This window comes from Triticum urartu, chromosome 5A (assembly GCF_056163025.1).
Source record: "Triticum urartu cultivar PI428250 chromosome 5A, HENAU_Tu73, whole genome shotgun sequence".
NCBI lineage: Eukaryota > Viridiplantae > Streptophyta > Magnoliopsida > Poales > Poaceae > Triticum > Triticum urartu.
The window spans coordinates 395,367,067-395,386,757 of record NC_141877.1 but is presented as its reverse complement, the minus strand read 5'-3'; the positions used below and the strand labels follow the sequence as shown (position 1 = coordinate 395,386,757).

The 19,691-nt window shown below is 45.4% G+C and overlaps 1 protein-coding gene and 1 pseudogene across 1 annotated transcript; one reads left to right on the top strand and one right to left on the bottom strand.

The window, feature by feature from the left end:
- The first annotated feature begins 6,801 nt into the window (after window positions 1–6,801).
- LOC147971561 (putative F-box protein At1g53370) lies at window positions 6,802–8,013 on the top strand (annotated as a pseudogene).
- A 3,239-nt stretch (window positions 8,014–11,252) lies between these two features.
- LOC125509170 (RING/U-box superfamily protein) lies at window positions 11,253–15,700 on the bottom strand. The gene is made up of 2 exons (XM_048674076.2): window positions 14,081–15,700; window positions 11,253–12,042 (listed from the first exon to the last, which is right to left on the bottom strand). The coding sequence occupies exons 1-2, from the start codon at window positions 15,536–15,538 to the stop codon at window positions 11,521–11,523; spliced, it is 1,980 nt and encodes a 659-aa protein (XP_048530033.2). The 5' UTR covers window positions 15,539–15,700; the 3' UTR covers window positions 11,253–11,520.
- Between the last annotated feature and the right edge of the window lie 3,991 nt (window positions 15,701–19,691).

The window sequence follows — 19,691 nt, the reverse complement described above, 5'->3', positions numbered from 1 at the left end:
GTAAGCGGCAGTACCATAGCCCTATGCCGCGCGTACTACCACTGCTTCTGGGGATGCGTCTTTTCGTGTCGGGTTTCACGGTAGTAGAGCGGTAGTACCTCTTATAAGCGGTAAGCGGTACTACCTCTCCACCCGAGCGGTAGTACCTCTTATATGTGGTAAGCGGTACTACCTCTCCTCCCGAGCGGTGGTACCGCTTATAAGCGGTAAGCGGTACTACCTCTCCCCAGAGCGGTACTACCTCTCTGGCAGAACTACAGCTCGTGTTTTTCTCTCTCGTTGGGCTGTTTTGACCGTGCTAAGCGGTAGTACCGCTTGTGCACAACCTAAGCACATAACGGTTGGATTTGGGAGGTCATATAAAAGGGGGTCTTCTTCCCCATTGAACCTTATCCTTAGAGCTCGTGTTCTTCCCCCATTGTTGACCTTCTTCGAGCTTGCTAACTCTCAATCCCTCCATGGATTCTTGCTAGTTTTTGAGGGAAAAGAGAGAGGAGATCTAGATCCACATTTCCACCAATCACTTTCTCCTTTATGTGAGGGGAACCCCTTGGATCTAGATCTTGGAGTTCTTGGTGTTCTCCTTCTTGTTCTTCCTCTCATTTTCCTCCCTAGCATTAGTTGCTTCGGTGGGATTTGAGAGAGAAGGACTTGGGCACTCCGTGTGCCCTTGTCATTGCATTTGGTGCATCGGTTTGAGTTATCCACGGTGATACATGGAAGTTACAAGTTGAGAAGCTTATTACTCTTGGGTGCTTGGTACCCTTGAGCTTGTTCCTCTTGAGTGCTTGGGCGCCCTAGACGGTTGGTGGTGTTCGGAGCTCAATCATTGTGGTGGAAAGCTCCGGGCAAGCGTCGGGGTCTTCAATTAGGCCGTGGAGATCGCCCCGAGCAATTTGACGGGTACCAGTGACCGCCCCCAAGGGTTGCCAAAGTGTACGGGTTCGGTGACCGCCCCCAAGGGTTGCCATTTGTACGGGTTCGGTGACCGCCCTCAAGGGTCCCTTAGTGGAATCACGGCATCTTGCATTGTGTGAGGGCGTGAGGAGATTACGGTGGCCCTAGTGGCTTCTTGGGGAGCATTGTGCCTCCACACCGCTCCAAACGGAGATTAGCATCCGCAAGGGTGTGAACTTCGGGATGCATCGTCGTCTCCGCGTGCCTCGGTTATCTCTTACCCGAGCCCTTTACTTATGCACTTTACTTTGTGAAAGCCATCGTGTTTCATGTTATATATATATATATTGCTATCACATAGTTGTTTATATTACTTAGCATAAGTTGTTGGTGCACATAGGTGAGCCTAGTTGTTTTAGGTTTTGTGCTTGACAAATTAAACGCTAGTTTTATTCCGCATTTGTTCAAGCCTAAACCATAATTATTTTAAAGCGCCTATTCACCCCCCCTCTAGGCGACATCCATGATCTTTCAATTGGTATCAGAGCCTCGTCTCTCTTTATTAGGCTTTACCGCCTAGAGAGTAAAGATGTCGACTAGGGGATTAGGATTCTCTGACACTCTTAGTTTCGATGGCACAAATTTTTATGTTTGAGTAATTCGCATGCTTAATCTCTTTAGGGTCATGGACCCAAATTTAGAGCGAATTGTAGATATGGGTTTTTCTCCTCCAAAGGATCCCCAAAGATTATCTTTAGAGGATGAGAAAAACTCTTATCTCAATGCTCAAGCTTCTAATGTGCTTTTCCATGCTTTGAGCAATGTAGTTATATTTCAACTCATGTCGTTCTGGGATGCTCATGAGTTGTGGACAAAGATTCAAGATAAATATGGCGTGTCCAAGTTTTGTGGGGATGATTGTTATCCCTCCACCTCCGGCTGTGTTGTGTTCTCAACTTCTTCTACTTCACCTACATATGTTTTGCCACAAGGTAATGACATGGTGAGTAGTGGTGTTCTTTGCAATGATGATAGTGGGCTTATTGTTGATAATCCTTCATCACTCCCTTATTGCAATGCTCCATCTTTGGACTTTAGCACTTCAAGCACTCCAAATGTTTCACATGCTTGTGTTGATAGTCCTTGCATATCATGTAGAAATTGCTTGACTAAATCTCATGATGATATGCTTACTATGTCTTGGTGCCATGATAAAAATGCATATATTTCCTCGAATTGTTGTGCTAACAATGTAGAGGAAACCCAACACTCCATGGAATATTATGTGGTCTTGAATGGTGCTTCAAGAGATCCTACATCATCATCTATTGCATTTTGCCTTATGGCCAAGGCTTCAAAGGTATCTCCCACTTTGAATCCCAATATATCTTGTGATGATATTGATGATGGCAAGAGTGATGATGATGTTGATTATGATGAAGAGAATGATGATTTTGCCTCCTTAAAATTAAGGGGGAAATGATTTTTAAAGCTCTTCTTAAGAATAACATTGCTCGTTCCAACTTCATGGAAATCATGTCTATTGCTATTGAGGGCAAGAAATATATTGATGAGTTGGAATCTCGTCTTGAGGAGCATGAGGTCACCATTGATAAAATGGAAGGTCATGAGCGTGATTACGCTAATGAGATTGCATACCTCTCTCAAGCTCTTGAATTTGAACAAACCACCAAGGAATCTCTTGAGGAGACTTTTGCTCTAGAATTATCTAGAGTGAAGGAATCTCATGATGGAGCTCTTAAGGTGGCCAGTGTTTTTGAAACTAAAAATGCTAAGCTTGAAGTTGCTCATGCTAGACTCCTTGAGGATTTTGAGCACCTCGAAAATGGCTCAAGGTTCATCAAGGGTGGGCTCATCAAACTCACCGAGTCTCATGCACAACTTAAAGCCTCATATTCAAAAGATCTTGTAAAGTTGCCTTCTCCTCTTGCTATTATTGATGATGCTTGTGCTACTAACTCTATTACATGTGAAGCATCCATTTTGAAGGAGAATTTTGAGCTATGATCTCAACTTGAGTTGCTATCTAGCAATTATGGGAAATTTGAAGAAAGCCATGAAAAGCTCTCAAGCTCGCATGATGATCTTCTAGTATCCCATAATGTGCTAAAGATAGCTTGCTAAGGTAACATCTAGTGAGCCTCATGTGGATACTAGCACTACTTCTAGTCAAAATGCTATATTGCCATGTGCTAGTCCTTGTAATTCATCTACTCATAATGTTGGTACATCTTGTGATGAATTGCTTTCCTTGCCTTGTTGCTCTAACGATGAAGCTTATCCTTCCTCTAGTACTTGTGTTGAGACTAACCGTGTAGAAGAAATCAAAGAGCTCAAGGGCCAAGTTACTTCTTTGAAGAAAGACTTGGAAAAGAGTCATGAAGGGAAATTTACTCTCAACAACATCTTGAGCGTGCAAAAATCCCCCAATGACAAAGGTGGACTTGGATTCAACTCCAATACGAAGAAGTCCAAGAGCAACAAGAAGAAGGGCCAAAAACAAGTCAAGAATTCGGCCAAGATCATTTGCTTCAAGTGCAAAATTGAAGGACATCATGTTAGATCTTGCCCTTTGAAGAAGAAGGCCATTAGTGACAAGCAACAAGGGAAGCGGCCACAAGTTCATTCTCATGCTCAACCTCAAGTTGAAGAAAGACCTCTTCCCAACAAACCTCAAGCTAGTGCTTCTCAAGTTGAGAAATCAAGTGAGAAGATAGTGAAGAGTAGACGTTGCTACCTATGTCGTGAGAAAGGTCACCTTGCCTCCTCATGCACTAGTGGTAACTTATCCAAACCAATTATTATTGATGATATCTATTCTCTTGGGAAGGATAAGGGTGGCAATGTGTTTGCCAAGTTTGTTGGTACTCAAAGTGGTGTCAAGCAAAGAACCATTTGGGTAGCCAAGCCTATTGTGACTAACCTTCTTGGACCCAACTTGGTTGGGGACCAACTAGCTCAAACTTGATCAATAGGTGTCTACGGAGGGCATTGGAGACTTGGCTACATTATGAAGAATTAAGGGGGTTTTCACCATTCATATTGTCTCAAGCCAAGTCATTCGGATTATCAAGTTTCTATCTTATATCCAATGTTACTCCTTACGGTAACTTGTACTTAAATTGCTTACACTAAAAGTTACTTGTCCCCTTGCATGTTTTGGTTTTGTTCCTTGCATGTGTTTGTATATGATGTGTCTCAAATTGCTTTTGTGTACGTTGGTTTACACATCATGTACATGTGTGTCGTTCGTTGAGCCTTTGTGCATCTTGGTCATATCTTAGTTGGCTCTTGTGAGAGATTAATGGAATATCCCATTATGGGGGAGTGATGTGCTTTGTGCACTTCACAATCCTATAAAGGTGGGTACATGGGGAATACCACTTGGTATTAATATTACAAGATTATCTAGTCGCTATGTGGTATGTCTTTTCATGAGAAATTCAAATTCTAAATAGTCCATTAATTATCTCTTGTTGGATCCTTTTAATTGCCTCTTGTCTATCTTTTATTAGTATCACATTATGGGGGAGTAATGTGCTATGTGCATATTACAAGCCTAAAATTGTGTACTTTTGAGATATTGTCACCTAGAATTGATATTGTAACTTATCTTTTTCCTAGGTGGCATGTTAGCTCTACAAGTTGCAATTTGGTTGTATTTGGTGTAAATATGATGTTGGATATCCTTGCTATCTACCACCGGGAATTATTTCCAAATACTTCTTGTCTTTTGACAATGGGTACTCTCTTATGTGTGGTAGAAATTTTTGATCATCTTTGCATTGGCCTTTGCTTTTATTTGCCTTATCTCTTGCTTAGGATTATGTCAACTCCCATTGTATTCCATACCACTTGTGGATCTTATTATTTCCTTGAGCTTGTCTAGTGTTTTTTAGATATAGTGAAAGTGGTGATCCCATCTTGTGCTTTTTGTATTCAAATGATAAAAATCCTCGATCTTTCAATTGGTATCAAAGCTCGTGTTCTTCCTTCATTGTTGACCTTCTTCGAGCTTGCTAACTCTCAATCCCTTAATGGATTCTTGCTAGTTTTTTAGGGAAAAGAGAGAGGAGATCTAGATCCACATTTCCACCAATCACTTTCTCTTCTATGTGAGGGGAACCCCTTGGATCTAGATCTCGGAGTTCTTGGTGTTCTCCATCTTGTTTATTTCTTGATCTTGTCTAGTGTTTTCTAGATATAGTGAAAGTGGTGATCCCACCTTGTGCATTCTGTATTCAAATGCAAATTCTCTATAATGCACCAGTCTTGGGGAAGATATCCTATTTTCTATAAAACACTCATCTTGCGATCCTTATCAAGTGTGTGTTGGTGGAAGGCAAGCCGTTTTCGTTTTGGTACTTTGTGCCATCATGAAACTTTGTAGAGAGCTTGGTTTGTTTGGAACCATCCTCTCTTTTGGGAGTTTAATATCTTTTATTTTGAATGTATCAATGGATATCTCATTCCTTGATATATCTTTTATGAATATCCTCCAAGTGATGTTTTATTCATTTGGTATTTTTTTTTCACTTGGTTTTTCTTTGTCTTTTGGTTTCGGTCCTTGAAAGTCTTGAGCATGCATATTAACTTCATGTGGTCTCTTTGGCATGATTTCTTTCTTTTCTTGACCCAATATATAGGGAAAACTCCACCAAGTCTCAAATTGGATGAGATGTGCATGAAATTCTATTTCATTTCAATGTGCACATATTTATGTGGAGTTTGTACTATGTATTGGTGTTTCTAACTCTATGGTCCCAATGAGTTTGGGTGCCATTTTGTTTGTGTTGTTATTCTAGGAACAATTGGAGATGTATTGATCAATAGGTGTCTACGGAGGGCATTGGAGACCTGACTACATTATGAAAAATTTCAGGATGAAATGCATTGAAATGCGACTAATAAAAAAAGAAAAATTCATGGTATGTGAGGATGAATAGTATCAGTGTTAAAAAGTCCTAGATTTGTTTTTTTTTTTTTGCACACACCTCATTTCAACGTATTTCATCCTGAAAATTTACACAGCTGTAAACCATGCTTTCATCTATCTCTGCATTTTTTAGAATTTTTTGAAATGTAAAAATATGTTTTTTTATGAATTTTGAATTTTACATTTGAAGGCCTCCATGAAACTCGGCCTCCAAAAGCAATTCAGTTTTTTCAACATCGTGTAAATAGGTTGGCAGCGTACCAACCATGGTGAAACTTTCGGTATACGAAACCATGGGACGTCGTTGGCTTCGCTGCCAAGGCTTGGGGAGGCCGAGTTTCATGGAGGCCTTCAAATGTAAAATCCAAAATTCATAAAAAAAATCATATTTTTACATTTCAAAAAAATCTAAAAAATACAGAGATAGATGAAAGTATGGTTACAACTGTGTAAATTTTCAGAATGAAATACGTTGAAATGAGGTCTGTGCAAAAGAAAGACAAATCTAGGATTTTTTAACACTGATACTATTCATTCTTACATATCATGAATTTTTTTTTGTATTGGTCGCATTTCAATATATTTCATCCTGAAATTTTACACACATATGCCTCGCATCCTTGTTTACTTGTATAAAAAATGATTTTCTTGAAACCGAATTTTTGAATTTTGAGTTATCCGAAAAAACGGCGAGGCCGAGAGCCGAAACGCCATTCCCGTGAAAAATTCTCTTTAGATGACTACTGTACGTCTCAGCTGCACCAGCACCACGCTCTCTCTAAATCGAGCAAGGTGCTCGATGTTTGCAATTGGGAAACACTAAACACAAGCCGGGATTAGTACTCCGTCAAGCGTAACCGCTACGTAACCGTTCATTATGGGGAGCCTTCATTATGCGGTCTTAATCGCCGGAATCATTTCCCTTTTCACTACTTGAAATACGGCGATAATATCATGCGGAGACGCAAGACTCATTGGCGACACCCATCGTCGACGACGAGGCCACCGTCGCAGCTGCAACCTGCAATGGACGAGGGCCCCGCCGACCTCGTGGTGGAGATTCTGCTGCGGCTCCCACCGAGCGCCCGGCGACGGTTCCGCCTCGTCTCCCACCTCTGGCGCGACCTGGTCGACCGGCGGACCGCCGAGATGCGGAGCCGCCCCAAGGCCCTCGTGGTCGCAAGGGGCGCCGCGTACGTCGCCGGCGTGGCGGAGCAGGGCCGCAGGGAGCTGTGGACAAGCGACGAGGACCACCCCTGCGGGCGCATGGAGGTGGTCGGCACGCGCAACGGCCTGCTCTGCCTGTGCGACAACACCAAGCCCGGCGGCGCCATCGCTCTGGCCAACCCGGTCACCGGAGCGGTGCTGGCCATCCCGACGTTGCCGTGCGACGGCCTGTTCACGAGTCAAGCCCAGAGCTGGCATGAGGCGTACAGCTTTGCGTACCACCCGGTGACCGGCAGGTACGTACGCCGTCGTCCATGTCCCGTGCAGCTTCGACCGGCTCTGGGAGTTCGACAAGGTGCAGACGTTCACGCTAGGGGAGAAGTCGTGGCGCGATGTGGCGGTGGCCGTGCCTAGGAGCACGAGATGCAGCCTCGCCGTCGGGCTCACGAGCGTCGACGGCTCGACGTACATGGTCACGGAGGGCACCGAGAAGGTCATGTCGCTCAACCATGAGGACGAGTCCGTCACGTTCATCAAGCCACTCCCCAAGCCGGCCAAGCTGGTCGACCTCCACCTGACGGAGGTGCGCGGGAGGCTGGGCATTGCCGTCACCCACGACACATGGACATTGAAGAACATCGAGGTAGACCCAGCATTATCATCAAGACGAGACACCACCATATGCATCATCTTCAAGCTAGAGTTTGTGCGGACGCGGATCCCAAGGCCTCGGTGGAACTGGTGGCAGCAACTCGCGCTGCCGCATTTTCTTCATGGTGATTAAATACGTCCTAACGTGTGGACGGAACCATGATAGGAATTCCGAATTTACTTTTGTGTTGTGCAAGCACAGGCCGAGCGATTCGAGGAGGTATCGAGCGGGTGTAGTTCTGATTGTCCATCATCGTTAACTAAAGTTTCGTGTGATTATATTGTACTAACACGTGCGTTGCAACGACACCGATAATTGTCATGGGGTCTGTCTAGGACACATCTAGATGTGACATAATTATGTCACATCTAAGCTGATGTTCATTCTGTTTGTGGTCTTTTTTTTGTTCTAGTTTTTTTTATTTCTTGTTGATGCATTATATATATATTTGTGGGAGCTTAGATGTGACATCCTTAAAAAACATGTAGATGCGAATTAGACAAACTGATTGTCATGTGCATCAAAATATCCATCGATGTGACGGGGCAACATCGGGTAGGTGTCCACTAAAACGGCATCAACACGGCACGACAACATCCATCGGTGCAGCAAGGAGGCGCACATGAAAGTCTTGACGAAATGTATGTCGGCGACGCATTAAGACCCATGCTACACATACAATACTTTCAGTAGTACGATTTTTATACGGTAATTTTGATCACACCATACGATATAATTTATTCCGTGTTCACAAGTCGTAATACACAAACAAACGCCAAATCCATTTCAGTTAAAACGAACCGAATTTATAGTCTGGTGTGTTCCTAGCACATTGATGTTGTTTTTTACACTCTGACACCACAAAGACTTTCTCAACACTGTCTACAAGGTAGTACGTAAGCCTAGTGTCCAGGCAGCTAACACCTACGAGGCCTTCCGAAGACTTCGAAGCTAAGCTAGGTCCCCTGGCTTCTGTATGTACAAATGTTTCACCGTTGCTGAAATGCCACAAAATGCCCACGTTTCAGGTGAAAAAAAAGGCAGGAATGAAACCTCACACAACATCATGAGACCTTCGCAACTAGTCCACCTGCCATGGTAAAACATAACAGAAGAAACCACCCACCGTGCGACTGAGACAACAATGCTTTCTAGCACTTGTTTGAAACGCACCAAACTGATTGTAAAGAACTCTCGTGGTTTCAAATGCGTATACATAAGAGCATCTACAACCGGAGCCTATATCCCCCAAATGTCCGGTCAGCCTACCCGGTCATTGTCTGAAAGAAAATTGCCACCCAACCTGGCAAACGCATCCTAAATGTTCGGGTTGGCGGGTGTCTCCCATACCTGATCCATATGTAGGTAGAATATATTGAAACTCCTGGACGCGTCCGCCACGTCAGGGTTGACGGATGGGCCCACGCTGAAACCCGTCGGTCTGATGGACGCCTCCTCCAGCTAGTTGAGGACACATTCATGTCGCTGCTCTGGCGCCCCGCCTGAGGGATAAGTCTAGCTATTTAAGTCAGACGGCGACGCAACCCTAGACCCGTCCCATTCTCATCCCTCATGTTTGCGTTGTTGTTGCCCCCTACTCTCTCTCTATTCCACTTTGAATCTAGGGTCTGCCAACACCGACGTGGTCCTGGTCCGCAGCAAGATCACCTACCACAAGCTCCTGACGCCGGATCGTCGGGCGGAAATCCAGACGGAGATGCACGCCGCCGAGGAGGCCCGCGCCACGCGTTGCATCGCACACATTGCGGTCGGCCGCCCTCCGGATAGTCCGAACGAGGAGGTGTCAGAGCATGAGAAGGTGGAGCCACCAGCACGAGAAGGTGTTGTCGAAGCAGAAGGAGGTGGGGCGGAGACGGTGGCGCTAAAGCAAGAGGAGGAGGAGCCGCCATCGGACGAGGAGGAAGAGGCATGGACGCCGAAGTAGGCTGAATTGGGGATAGAGGACGCGCTTGCGGAGTTCGAGCTCGCCCAATTGAAGGAGGCGACGGAACAGCAGGCCATCCTCGACTCCATCCGGTCCAAGACGAAGGTCGAGGCAAACCATCGCTTCCTCCACGAGTCACACATGGAGCTTGAGGAGGCCTTCGCATCCGAGGAGGACGACGAGGCCAGCGGCTCCAGCACGAATGTCATCGACATATCTGATAACGAGTAGTGTAGGTGGTAGTGAACGTGGTGTTTTGGCTCTCGGTGCACCCAAGGTGAACAGTAACTTTGTTTAAAATGGTAAAAAAATCAAAATATTTGATTATATTTTTGTGATGCTAGATGCTTATGTGCGTGAAGTATGTGTCAAATTTCATCGAGTTTGGATATTTCAGTAGCTCTCAAAAAAAATAGATAGATTTTGGGGCTGTAAGAAAGTTTACTGTCCCGTACTGTTTTGACCAATTTTGTCATTTTGCCGTGAGCCTCTCAGATGTTCGAACAAGCTGAAATTCTGCATGAACAACACGCATTGAAACATCTTCCACCTAAAAGAATTTCAGATTTTTTGAAGAAAAAAATAGTTTTTTAAATTTTATTGTTTACCGAGTGCAGATGAGCCTGGGCATCGAATTGAATATCTGAGGTGATAGTTTGCTAGTTTCTACTACTCACTCCATCCCATAATATAAGACATTTTTGCAAGCTAACATAGCTTGCATAAATGCCTTATATTGTGGGACGGAGGGAGTGTGTTCTATGTGATCATAGATGTTGCATGTCTTTGTATGAAAATGGAAATCCTCAAATTATGGGTGTGCTTGTGATGTGTAAAATATAAGGGAAGTGAGTGTGGTTGTGATGTGTGAAATTTAAGAGGTGACCGGGCGTTGTCCGTGAACGCGACCGGACACGTTGCGAACATTTGTTGGCTCACTTGCTTTTGGGGGGAATTCAGATATTTTTATTCAACAGAAACCGCCCCATCATCATCTGCTAGGGGGCAAGTTACAAGCAGGCGTAAAGTTCATCCCGCAAATCTGTGACCTCCAGTGTGCTTGCTTGTTTGGCATAAAGGTGGGCAACAGTATCAGCTGTTGAACACAAAAAGAAATAAACGATCCCCAGTTTCATCTAAGATAGGCGCCATTGAACTTCTCGAATCAAGGCAATCAGTCTGCATAATTATCTTTCCATAGCCCCGGAGCTTGGCAAAAATAATACCATCGCGAAGAGCCAAAGCTTCAGAAATAAGAGGGTCAGTAGTAATCCCTAGGTAGTGTTTACACCAATCAACCAGCAGAGTGGAGCCAGTTCTCGCCACTCCCCCGCCCCTCCTCTTCTTGCGTCCACTGCAATGCTACCATCTGTATTGATCTTTATGTAGCCTTCATCTGGAGGACACCCCCATGGCCATGGCCAGGCAAAACGCAAGCGCGCAGGTGCGTAAAACAAGAATACCTGCTTTACAGTCACCATCGACGGCAAGGAGAGGCCAAGCTCCTCACTACCAAAACCTATTTCCTCAGGGTACAGCCTGCGCGAGATATCTCGCCCAAAATTTCCCCGCCAGCAAGAACATCAAGCACATCTACAAAAATCAAGCAATAAACTAGAGAACAGACACACCAGTTTAAGTTCAATTGACTCATATCCCCAAGGGTTCCTCAGTTCCTGTTCAACTTCTCGACCAAAAAAGGTTTGACATGTACCCATATACCCCGACAGAACTGCAGCATTCAGCATATATCCATGAACAGCTGAACCAGGTAAAACTTATGAGACGGAGCTGACTCTTTCTTCACAAAGGTAAAAAAAGAAAAGGCAAAGATGACCACGAGTTCAGTTTTTCTTTGCCCCAAGCGAAACCAAGTCTGCAGCAGCAGCATCACCAGGTGCCTCAGTTGGAGGAGGCACCGAAAACCCTGATCCTCTCCTCGATCTTGGCGTTGCAGCTGGGGCAGCGAACTGCGCCTTTCTCCTCATGCTGCTTGTTGCAGCCGACACACAGCACCTGGTGAGCACACTGCAGCAGCATCACGCAAGCCTCCTCCCTCTTGCAGATAATGCAGCCTCTGCGGCGGCCTGTATTCTGGATAGGCTCCTGCTGCCTGTTGGATGTGGGCGGTGCCTTCTGGTTGGACTGCTTGGGTGCCCGCGCTGTATTGCGGTCAGTCATAGCCGGAGGATAGGCTGATGGAACTGTCGGCGCATTTGCACCCATGGACTTCTGCAGACGGGATAACTGATCCTGGAGCCTCCGGAGGTCATCTTTGTAGCACTGGGACTCTACTTCTGTCTTCCGGCGAATTTCTTCAAGTCGGCGATCAGCATCAGCTTTCGCAGATTCCCGCTTCCCACGTTCCTGTTCTGCAAGTGCCAAGTTGTCTTCTGTGGCCTTTGTGTCTTCTCTTATTTTAACCTACATACCAAACACATGTTACAAATCAATCTGTCAGACAAATAAATACCCAAAATGTGCGAGACACATTGAAAGCATAGAAGTGTGATATCAACAGTTTCAAAAATGAAGTTATGGTACAATGTAGCATTTGTGTAGATAATGAATTTATTACTCCCTCCGATCCATATTAGTTGTCGCTGATCTAGTTATATTATAAACCAGGAAACAAGAATAACAGTTTTAAATCCCCAATAGGGATTTCTGAGACACGTAAACTAGTTAATGGTGCAATAACAATACTGTAATGTGCACAAACCAATAATAAACTCTAGTGGAAATAGAGGAAGAAGGTTTGTGATAACTGATCAAATTAACATGAAGTTAAGAAGCATGAAAGGAAACAAAGAAATTAGAATTACAGATATCAAATAACCCTGTTTAGTACCTGCCGCTTTGAAAGAAAACTTAACAACTGTACTTCTAACCTAAGATTACAATGGATAACTGGTGCGATCAATATTTTGTTCTGAAAGGCATTAACAGGCAATTAGCATTAACTACATTCTCGCTGCAGTATCACAATAAATAAAAGATGGTGGCACATTTTTATTTCTGTGATCAATCAAACGGCTGAAAGAATTTATGATGGTGTGGACGAGAACGCAGGAAAATCAGGTAGTGGGGGCTACTATTTAGATATAGTAGATTCAAACAGCAAGGCCAGCAAAGCAGCCAAGGCTATAACGTAGAAAGAAGCAACAATTTACAGTTGACAAATAAGGCCCATAACCTCTGAGTTAAAAACATGGTTTTCGAGTCGATGAGTCGTTCTGGGGTAGCGATTCGTGACGAGTCAAGCCTGACCAATTGACTAATCACGACTAGTCGCGACTAGTTGAGGGGTTTGAATCAACCCTGGCAGTGCGACTCGTCGACTAGTCGCGTGACTCAAAAACAGTGGTTAAAAAACAAATGCTAAAGTTCCAAAGCAGCGAGAATTTGAGAAAGCATGTGCAATGTTCTAACAGAACACACCACAAAGGTATTCTTTTGTCCAGGTAATGAATTTACCAAAAAGCTACCATACAATTCTATTTTATATTCTTTTTCAACTATCCAAAGGTTATATACATTAAATAATTATATACTGATTTGCGAATTTAAACAAGTAATTATATTCAGAACAGAAACTGAGGGAGGCGATCTAACATGATTCCCAATTTCTCATGGTTACCTGGCAATCTGGAACATAGTATAACCAGGCCAGCGCAGAAGATCAAAATGCATAGCACGCCACAAGCAGAAAAAAAATGGCAGGGCATAGGCTTGTTCTATATGTTGTTCACACTATTTTTCAGGATGACGAGTTTTGACATTATGATTTTGACTAACAAGATAAAAGCAAGACGAATCATTAGTAAAGCATGTAACAATACTGGCCCTCGCAGCAAAGCAAGAAAGTTGCAGTTACTAAGCGATAGCTTACAGTTATAGATGAACGCTGATGCTGGTAGCTGCATGACACAAAAATTTTAACAAGAACAGTGATGAATGATGGCTACACCGATGCCGATTAACAAGTGGCAGGGTCCCCCAGTAACTACCATCTAGCACCAACAGACGAGTACATAATCACTGACTCTGTGCTTGTTCACTATTAAGCCTGACCATCTTGTGATTATGCCTAAATATTTTACTCCCTCCGTCCCAAAATATAAGAGCATTTTTTACACTAGTGTAGTGTCAAAAGCGCTCTTATATTTTGGGACAGAGGGAGTACTTCTTATCAAATTAGGCTTTTACCACTAGTTGTACTCCTATAAGAGGGTACCATAGCCCATCAGGATCATTACTACTTTATAAGATGACCAGCTGAGCATGAAGCGTAGTGGTTAGCTCCAATGCAGCTACAAATGATCTAAACCCAGCACCTCTCCTAGTAGGAAGGATGTGCTTGTGACCTGTTTGTAACTGCTAGCTAATAAAAAGTAGAAGCACGTAAAGCTTATAGACACTAAAGCAACAATCATGATATACTGTGCAAAATCAATCTCACCTCCATATTTCTTATTGACTTGTTGACCCCAGCCAGCTCCTTATCTGCCTGTGCGATCTTTGCCTTGCATTCAGCAATCTCCTCCTGCAGCTTGGCCTTTTGCCGCTCCCACAGCTCAAGCTTTTTGCTGTCTTTCTTCTCTTTCTTTAGCAGTATCTGGCATTGCCGTTCAGTCTCCGATGCACTCAGCTTCGCGGCTTCCATCTCAGCACGTATTTCCGCATTCTCCATTTCCAGTTTCTGCACACTAGCATTACTCCGGTCAAGCTGCCCACTCTTCTTCTTCAGCTCATACTCCAGACGAGTGAGGCGCTTCATTGTCTCATCCTCCAGTGACTGCTTATCATTCTTCCGCCGCTGGTTATCGTCATGCTCCATCCGCAGCATGCGCAACTCAGTGAGATCATTGCCAAGTTTACGAGCAGCCTGTACCGCCTTCTTCTGGGCCCACTCCTTGCGCTCCTTGAGCTGCTCCTCCATCTCCCGTGTCTGTTTAATGAGGTCACGCACCATCTCATTCTTGGGATCAGGCTTCTCCGCAGGAGGGTCCTTCTTGTCAATGTCCAGCGACTCAAGCTCCATCACCACAGACTCAATGAGATCATCGGTGGACACCTTCATAGCAAAGGACTGCTTGGGCTGCCCCTGCCCATCTGGGGCAGCAGGGGCCGGAGCAGCGCTGCCGCCGGACCGTGACCATGTATTCTTGACGCAGGAGACCACGCCGGCAGTGCTCTCAGTGTGCGGGCGCGTGCTGTCAGTGTGGGCGCGCATCGCAAGACGCATGAATGTTTCAGGGTCAAACATGTGGTTCTCTGTGGCCGTGGTCGCATGGAAGTGGCAGTAGCCACGCTGCCCTGGGACGGGTGCGGCCGGGGAAGGCGCCTCACTCTCGGCGGTGGAGAAGCCGGAGTGGGGCGACTTATCGGTGAAGGAAGCTCCCATGTTGATGGCCTGCTCGAGGCGGAGATCGTTGGCGAGGAGGCACCACATGGCCTCGACACGGGAGATGGTGGGGCGGCTGCTCTGAAGGAGGCAGACGAGGCCCGCTAGGGAGTACTCCTCGAGGCGGCGGAGGTCGGCGAACCCGCCGGCTCCGCCGGGGGCGTCTGGATCGTTGAGGAAGGAGCGGGCGTTGGCGACGATGTTATCGACAGGGTCGTCAAGCTTGCCGTAGCAGTGGCCCGCGCGGAGGACGGCCCGGAGCGCGGCGTCCTCGGCGTAGCCGAGCTCAGCGAGGCCGGCCAGCGCCGCCGCGTAGGCCTCCTCCAGCCTCTTGAGGAGGCGGTCCTCCAGCTCGTCCGCCGTTGAGCGGCCCCACGGAGAGACGTCGTCGGAGGCCTGCGCGGACAGATCGGGATCGGGGGTGGGGTTAAGGGCGAGCAGGGTCGCTGGCGTGCGGACGGGGCGGCCCTTGCGCGCGGCGCGGGAGCCGCGTTCGCGGGGCTGGCCGGCCATCGGAGGGGCGACGGCGGCCGGAGGTTTTAGGGTGGGGCGGAGGCGATCGGCGATGGGATCGGAGTTAGGGTGGATGGGCGGCGCGGATAGCCGGATACCACGTCGATGGGTGTGCCTAAATGGTGACCGGGTCTGGGGTGGAGTGGTAACGGAAGAGGAAACAACGAAGGGGAATGGCTTTGCTTCTGGGCTTCGTGGGGCCCTGCTCTGGTTGGGTTATCTATGGGTTTTTAGGGCTTTGGCACAATCATGTGTGAGAGGCCTGGTACAATGTTCACCATTGTGCTCAAAATAAAAATGCCACTGACTTTCTTGTCTCGGCTCCTCAGATCTAAATTTGTCTTATCAATCATCTCATGTGTTATAGTCTCCATTTTTTTATTGACATTACTGTTGATGACGATCTTAACCTTATCGTATTCGCTACATATCGAATTCAATTAGTTGTCATCTTTGCACCATAGCCTATCAAAGATCTTAAATGTGTTTGATTTTCGTTCAAGAAAATAAGATGAATGGTAAGTAAATGGCTAATGGATGTGGCCACTAATGTATTTCTTCTAACTTGTCCTTTTTCATCACCTTCTCTCAAAGCTCTTTTTTCGTATTCAGAAATTATTTCGTGTAAAAATTCAGTTATACCATACCGCCACACGTCATTGATCTTACTTGCCGCCCAAGAATATAAGGCAAAGGCGGTAACGTACCCGGGAGGTGAAGCGTCGTTATTCTCCTCATTATTCTTTTGGAGGTATACGTGTGTGGCTTCATGATTAATTAATACTAACCAAAACACCATTTTTGAAAATAAAAATATTACTTGTCACTGATTGTAAGTCTATGTCAATTTTGGTTATAGGGACAAAATGAAAGCACATTTTCAGAACATATTGGTTGGATAGCCATGGAATAGAATGCACAATAATGGAGGCGGAGAAACCATAAGACGAGAGAAATCTACGCGAACAACTTTGTCTCAAGACTTGAAGAGGTGCTAGCCTACTCAGTTGTTGAAGATTTTGGGAGGTTGCTACCGTCCTATATATCGACTTCCAATATTTGCGACTTTGCGAGTGGCATCAAAAACCTACCGCCATGTATTTAGATTCCTAGAAACCTTTTATTTCTGAAGGAAATATGCCCTAGAGGCAATAATAAAGTTATTATTTATTTCCTTATAATCATGATAAATGTTTATTATTCATGCTAGAATTGTATTAACCGGAAACATAATACATGTGTGAATACATAGACAAACAAAGTGTCTCTAGTATGCCTCTACTTGACTAGCTCGTTAATCAAAGATGGTTATGTTTCCTAACCATGAACAATGAGTTGTTATTTGATTAACGAGGTCACATCATTAGTTGAATGATCTGACTGACATGACCCATTCCATTAGTTTAGCACCCGATCGTTTAGTATGTTGCTATTGCTTTCTTCATGACTTATACATGTTCCTATAACTATGAGATTATGCAACTCCTGTTTGCCGGAGGAACACTTTGGGTGCTACCAAACGTCACAACGTAACTGGGTGATTATAAAGGAGCATTACAGGTGTCTCCAAAGGTAGATGTTGGGTTGGCGTATTTTGAGATTAGGATTTGTCACTCCGATTGTCGGAGAGGTATCTCTAGGCCCTCTCGGTAATGCACATCACATAAGCCTTGCAAGCATTGCAACTAATGAGTTAGTTGCGAGATGATGTATTACAGAACGAGTAAAGAGACTTGCCGGTAACGAGATTGAACTAGGTATTGGATACCGACGATCGAATCTCGGGCAAGTAACATACCGATGACAAAGGGAACAACGTATGTTGTTATGCGGTCTGACCGATAAAGATCTTCGTAGAATATGTAGGAGCCAATATGGGCATCCAGGTCCCGCTATTGGTTATTGACCGGAGACGTGTCTCGGTCATGTCTACATTGTTCTCGAACCCGTAGGGTCCGCACGCTTAAGGTTACGATGACAGTTATATTATGAGTTTATGCATTTTGATGTACCGAAGGTTGTTCGGAGTCCCGGATGTGATCACGGACATGACGAGGAGTCTCGAAATGGTCGAGACGTAAAGATTGATATATTGGAAGCCTATGTTTGGATATCGGAAGTGTTCCGGGTGAAATCGGGATTTTACCGGAGTACCGGGAGGTTACCGGAACCCCCCGGGAGCTATATGGGCCTTAGTGGGCTTTAGTGGAAAGGAGAAAGGGGCAGCCCAAGGTGGCTGTGCGCCTCCCCCCTTCCCCTAGTCCTATTAGGACTAGGAGAGGTGGCCGGCCCCCTCTCTCTCTCTTTCCCCCCTCAAGGAATCCTATTCCAACTAGGATTGGGGGGGGGAATCCTACTCCCAGAGGGAGTAGGACTCTCCTGGGGCGCCCTCCCTTGGCCGGCCAGCCTTCCCCCCTCTAGTCCTTTATATACAGAGGCAGGGCACCCCAAAGAACACACAAGTTGATCCACGTGATCTATTCCTTAGCCGTGTGCGGTGCCCCAGCCACCATATTCCTCGATAATACTGTAGCGGAGTTTAGGCGAAGCCCTGCTGCTGTAGTGCATCAAGATCGTCACCACGCCGTCGTGCTGACGGAACTCTTCCCCGACACTTTGCTGGATCGGAGTCCGGGGATCGTCATCGAGCTGAACGTGTGCTCGAACTCGGAGGTGCCGTAGTTTCGGTGCTTGATCGGTTGGATCGCGAAGACGTACGACTACTTCCTCTACATTGTGTCAACGCTTCTGCAGTCGGTCTGCGTGGGTACGTAGACAGCACTCTCCCCTCTCGTTGCTATGCATCACCATGATCTTGCGTGTGCGTAGGAAATTTTTTGAAATTACTACGAAACCCAACAGTGGCATCCGAGCCTAGGTTATTTATGTTGATGTTATATGCACGAGTAGAACACAAGTGAGTTGTGGGCGATATAAGTCATACTGCCTACCAGCATGTCATACTTTGGTTCGGCGGCATTGTTGGACGAGACGACCCGGACCAACCTTACGCGTACGCTTACGCGAGACCGGTTCCCCCGACGTGCTTTGCACACAGGTGGCTTGCGGGCGACTGTCTCTCCAACTTTAGTTGAACCAAGTATGGCTACGCCCGGTCCTTGAGAAGGTTAAAACGGAGTCTATTTGACAAACTATCGTTGTGGTTTTGATGCGTAGGTGAGATTGGTTCTTGCTTAAGCCCGTAGCAGCCACGTAAAACTTGCAACAACAAAGTAGAGGACGTCTAACTTGTTTTTGCAGGGCATGTTGTGATGTGATATGGTCAAGACATGATACTGAATTTTATTGTATGAGATGATCATGTTTTGTAACCGAGTTATCGGCAACTGGCAGGAGCCTTATGGTTGTCGTTTTATTGTATGCAATGAAATCGCGATGTAATGCTTTACTTTATTACTAAGCGGTAGTGATAGTCGTGGAAGCATAAACTTGGCGAGACGACAACGATGCTACGATGGAGATCAAGGTGTCACGCCGGTGACGATGATGATCACGACGGTGCTTCGGAGATGGAGATCACAAGCACAAGATGATGATGGCCATATCATATCACTTATATTGATTGCATGTGATGTTTATCCTTTTATGCATCTTATCTTGCTTTGATTGACGGTAGCATTATAAGATGATCTCTCACTAAATTATCAAGAAGTGTTCTCCCTGAGTATGCACCGTTGCGAAAGTTCTTCGTGCTGAGACACCACGTGATGATCGGGTGTGATAGGTTCTACGTTCAAATACAACGGGTGCAAAACAGTTGCACAAGCGGAATACTCAGGTTATACTTGACGAGCCAAGCATATACAGATATGGCCTCGGAACACGGAGACCGAAAGGTCGAGTGTGAATCATATAGTAGATATGATCAACATAACGATGTTCACCATTGAAAACTACTCCATCTCACGTGATGATCGGTTATGGTTTAGTTGATTTGGATCACGTGATCACTTAGAAGATTAGAGGGATATCTTTCTAAGTGGGAGTTCTTAAGTAATATGATTAATTGAACTTTAATTTATCATGAACTTAGTCCTGGTAGTATTAGCATATCTATGTTGTAGATCAATAGCTCGCGTTGTTGCTTTCATATGTTTATTTTGATATGTTCCTAGAGAAAATTGTGTTGAAA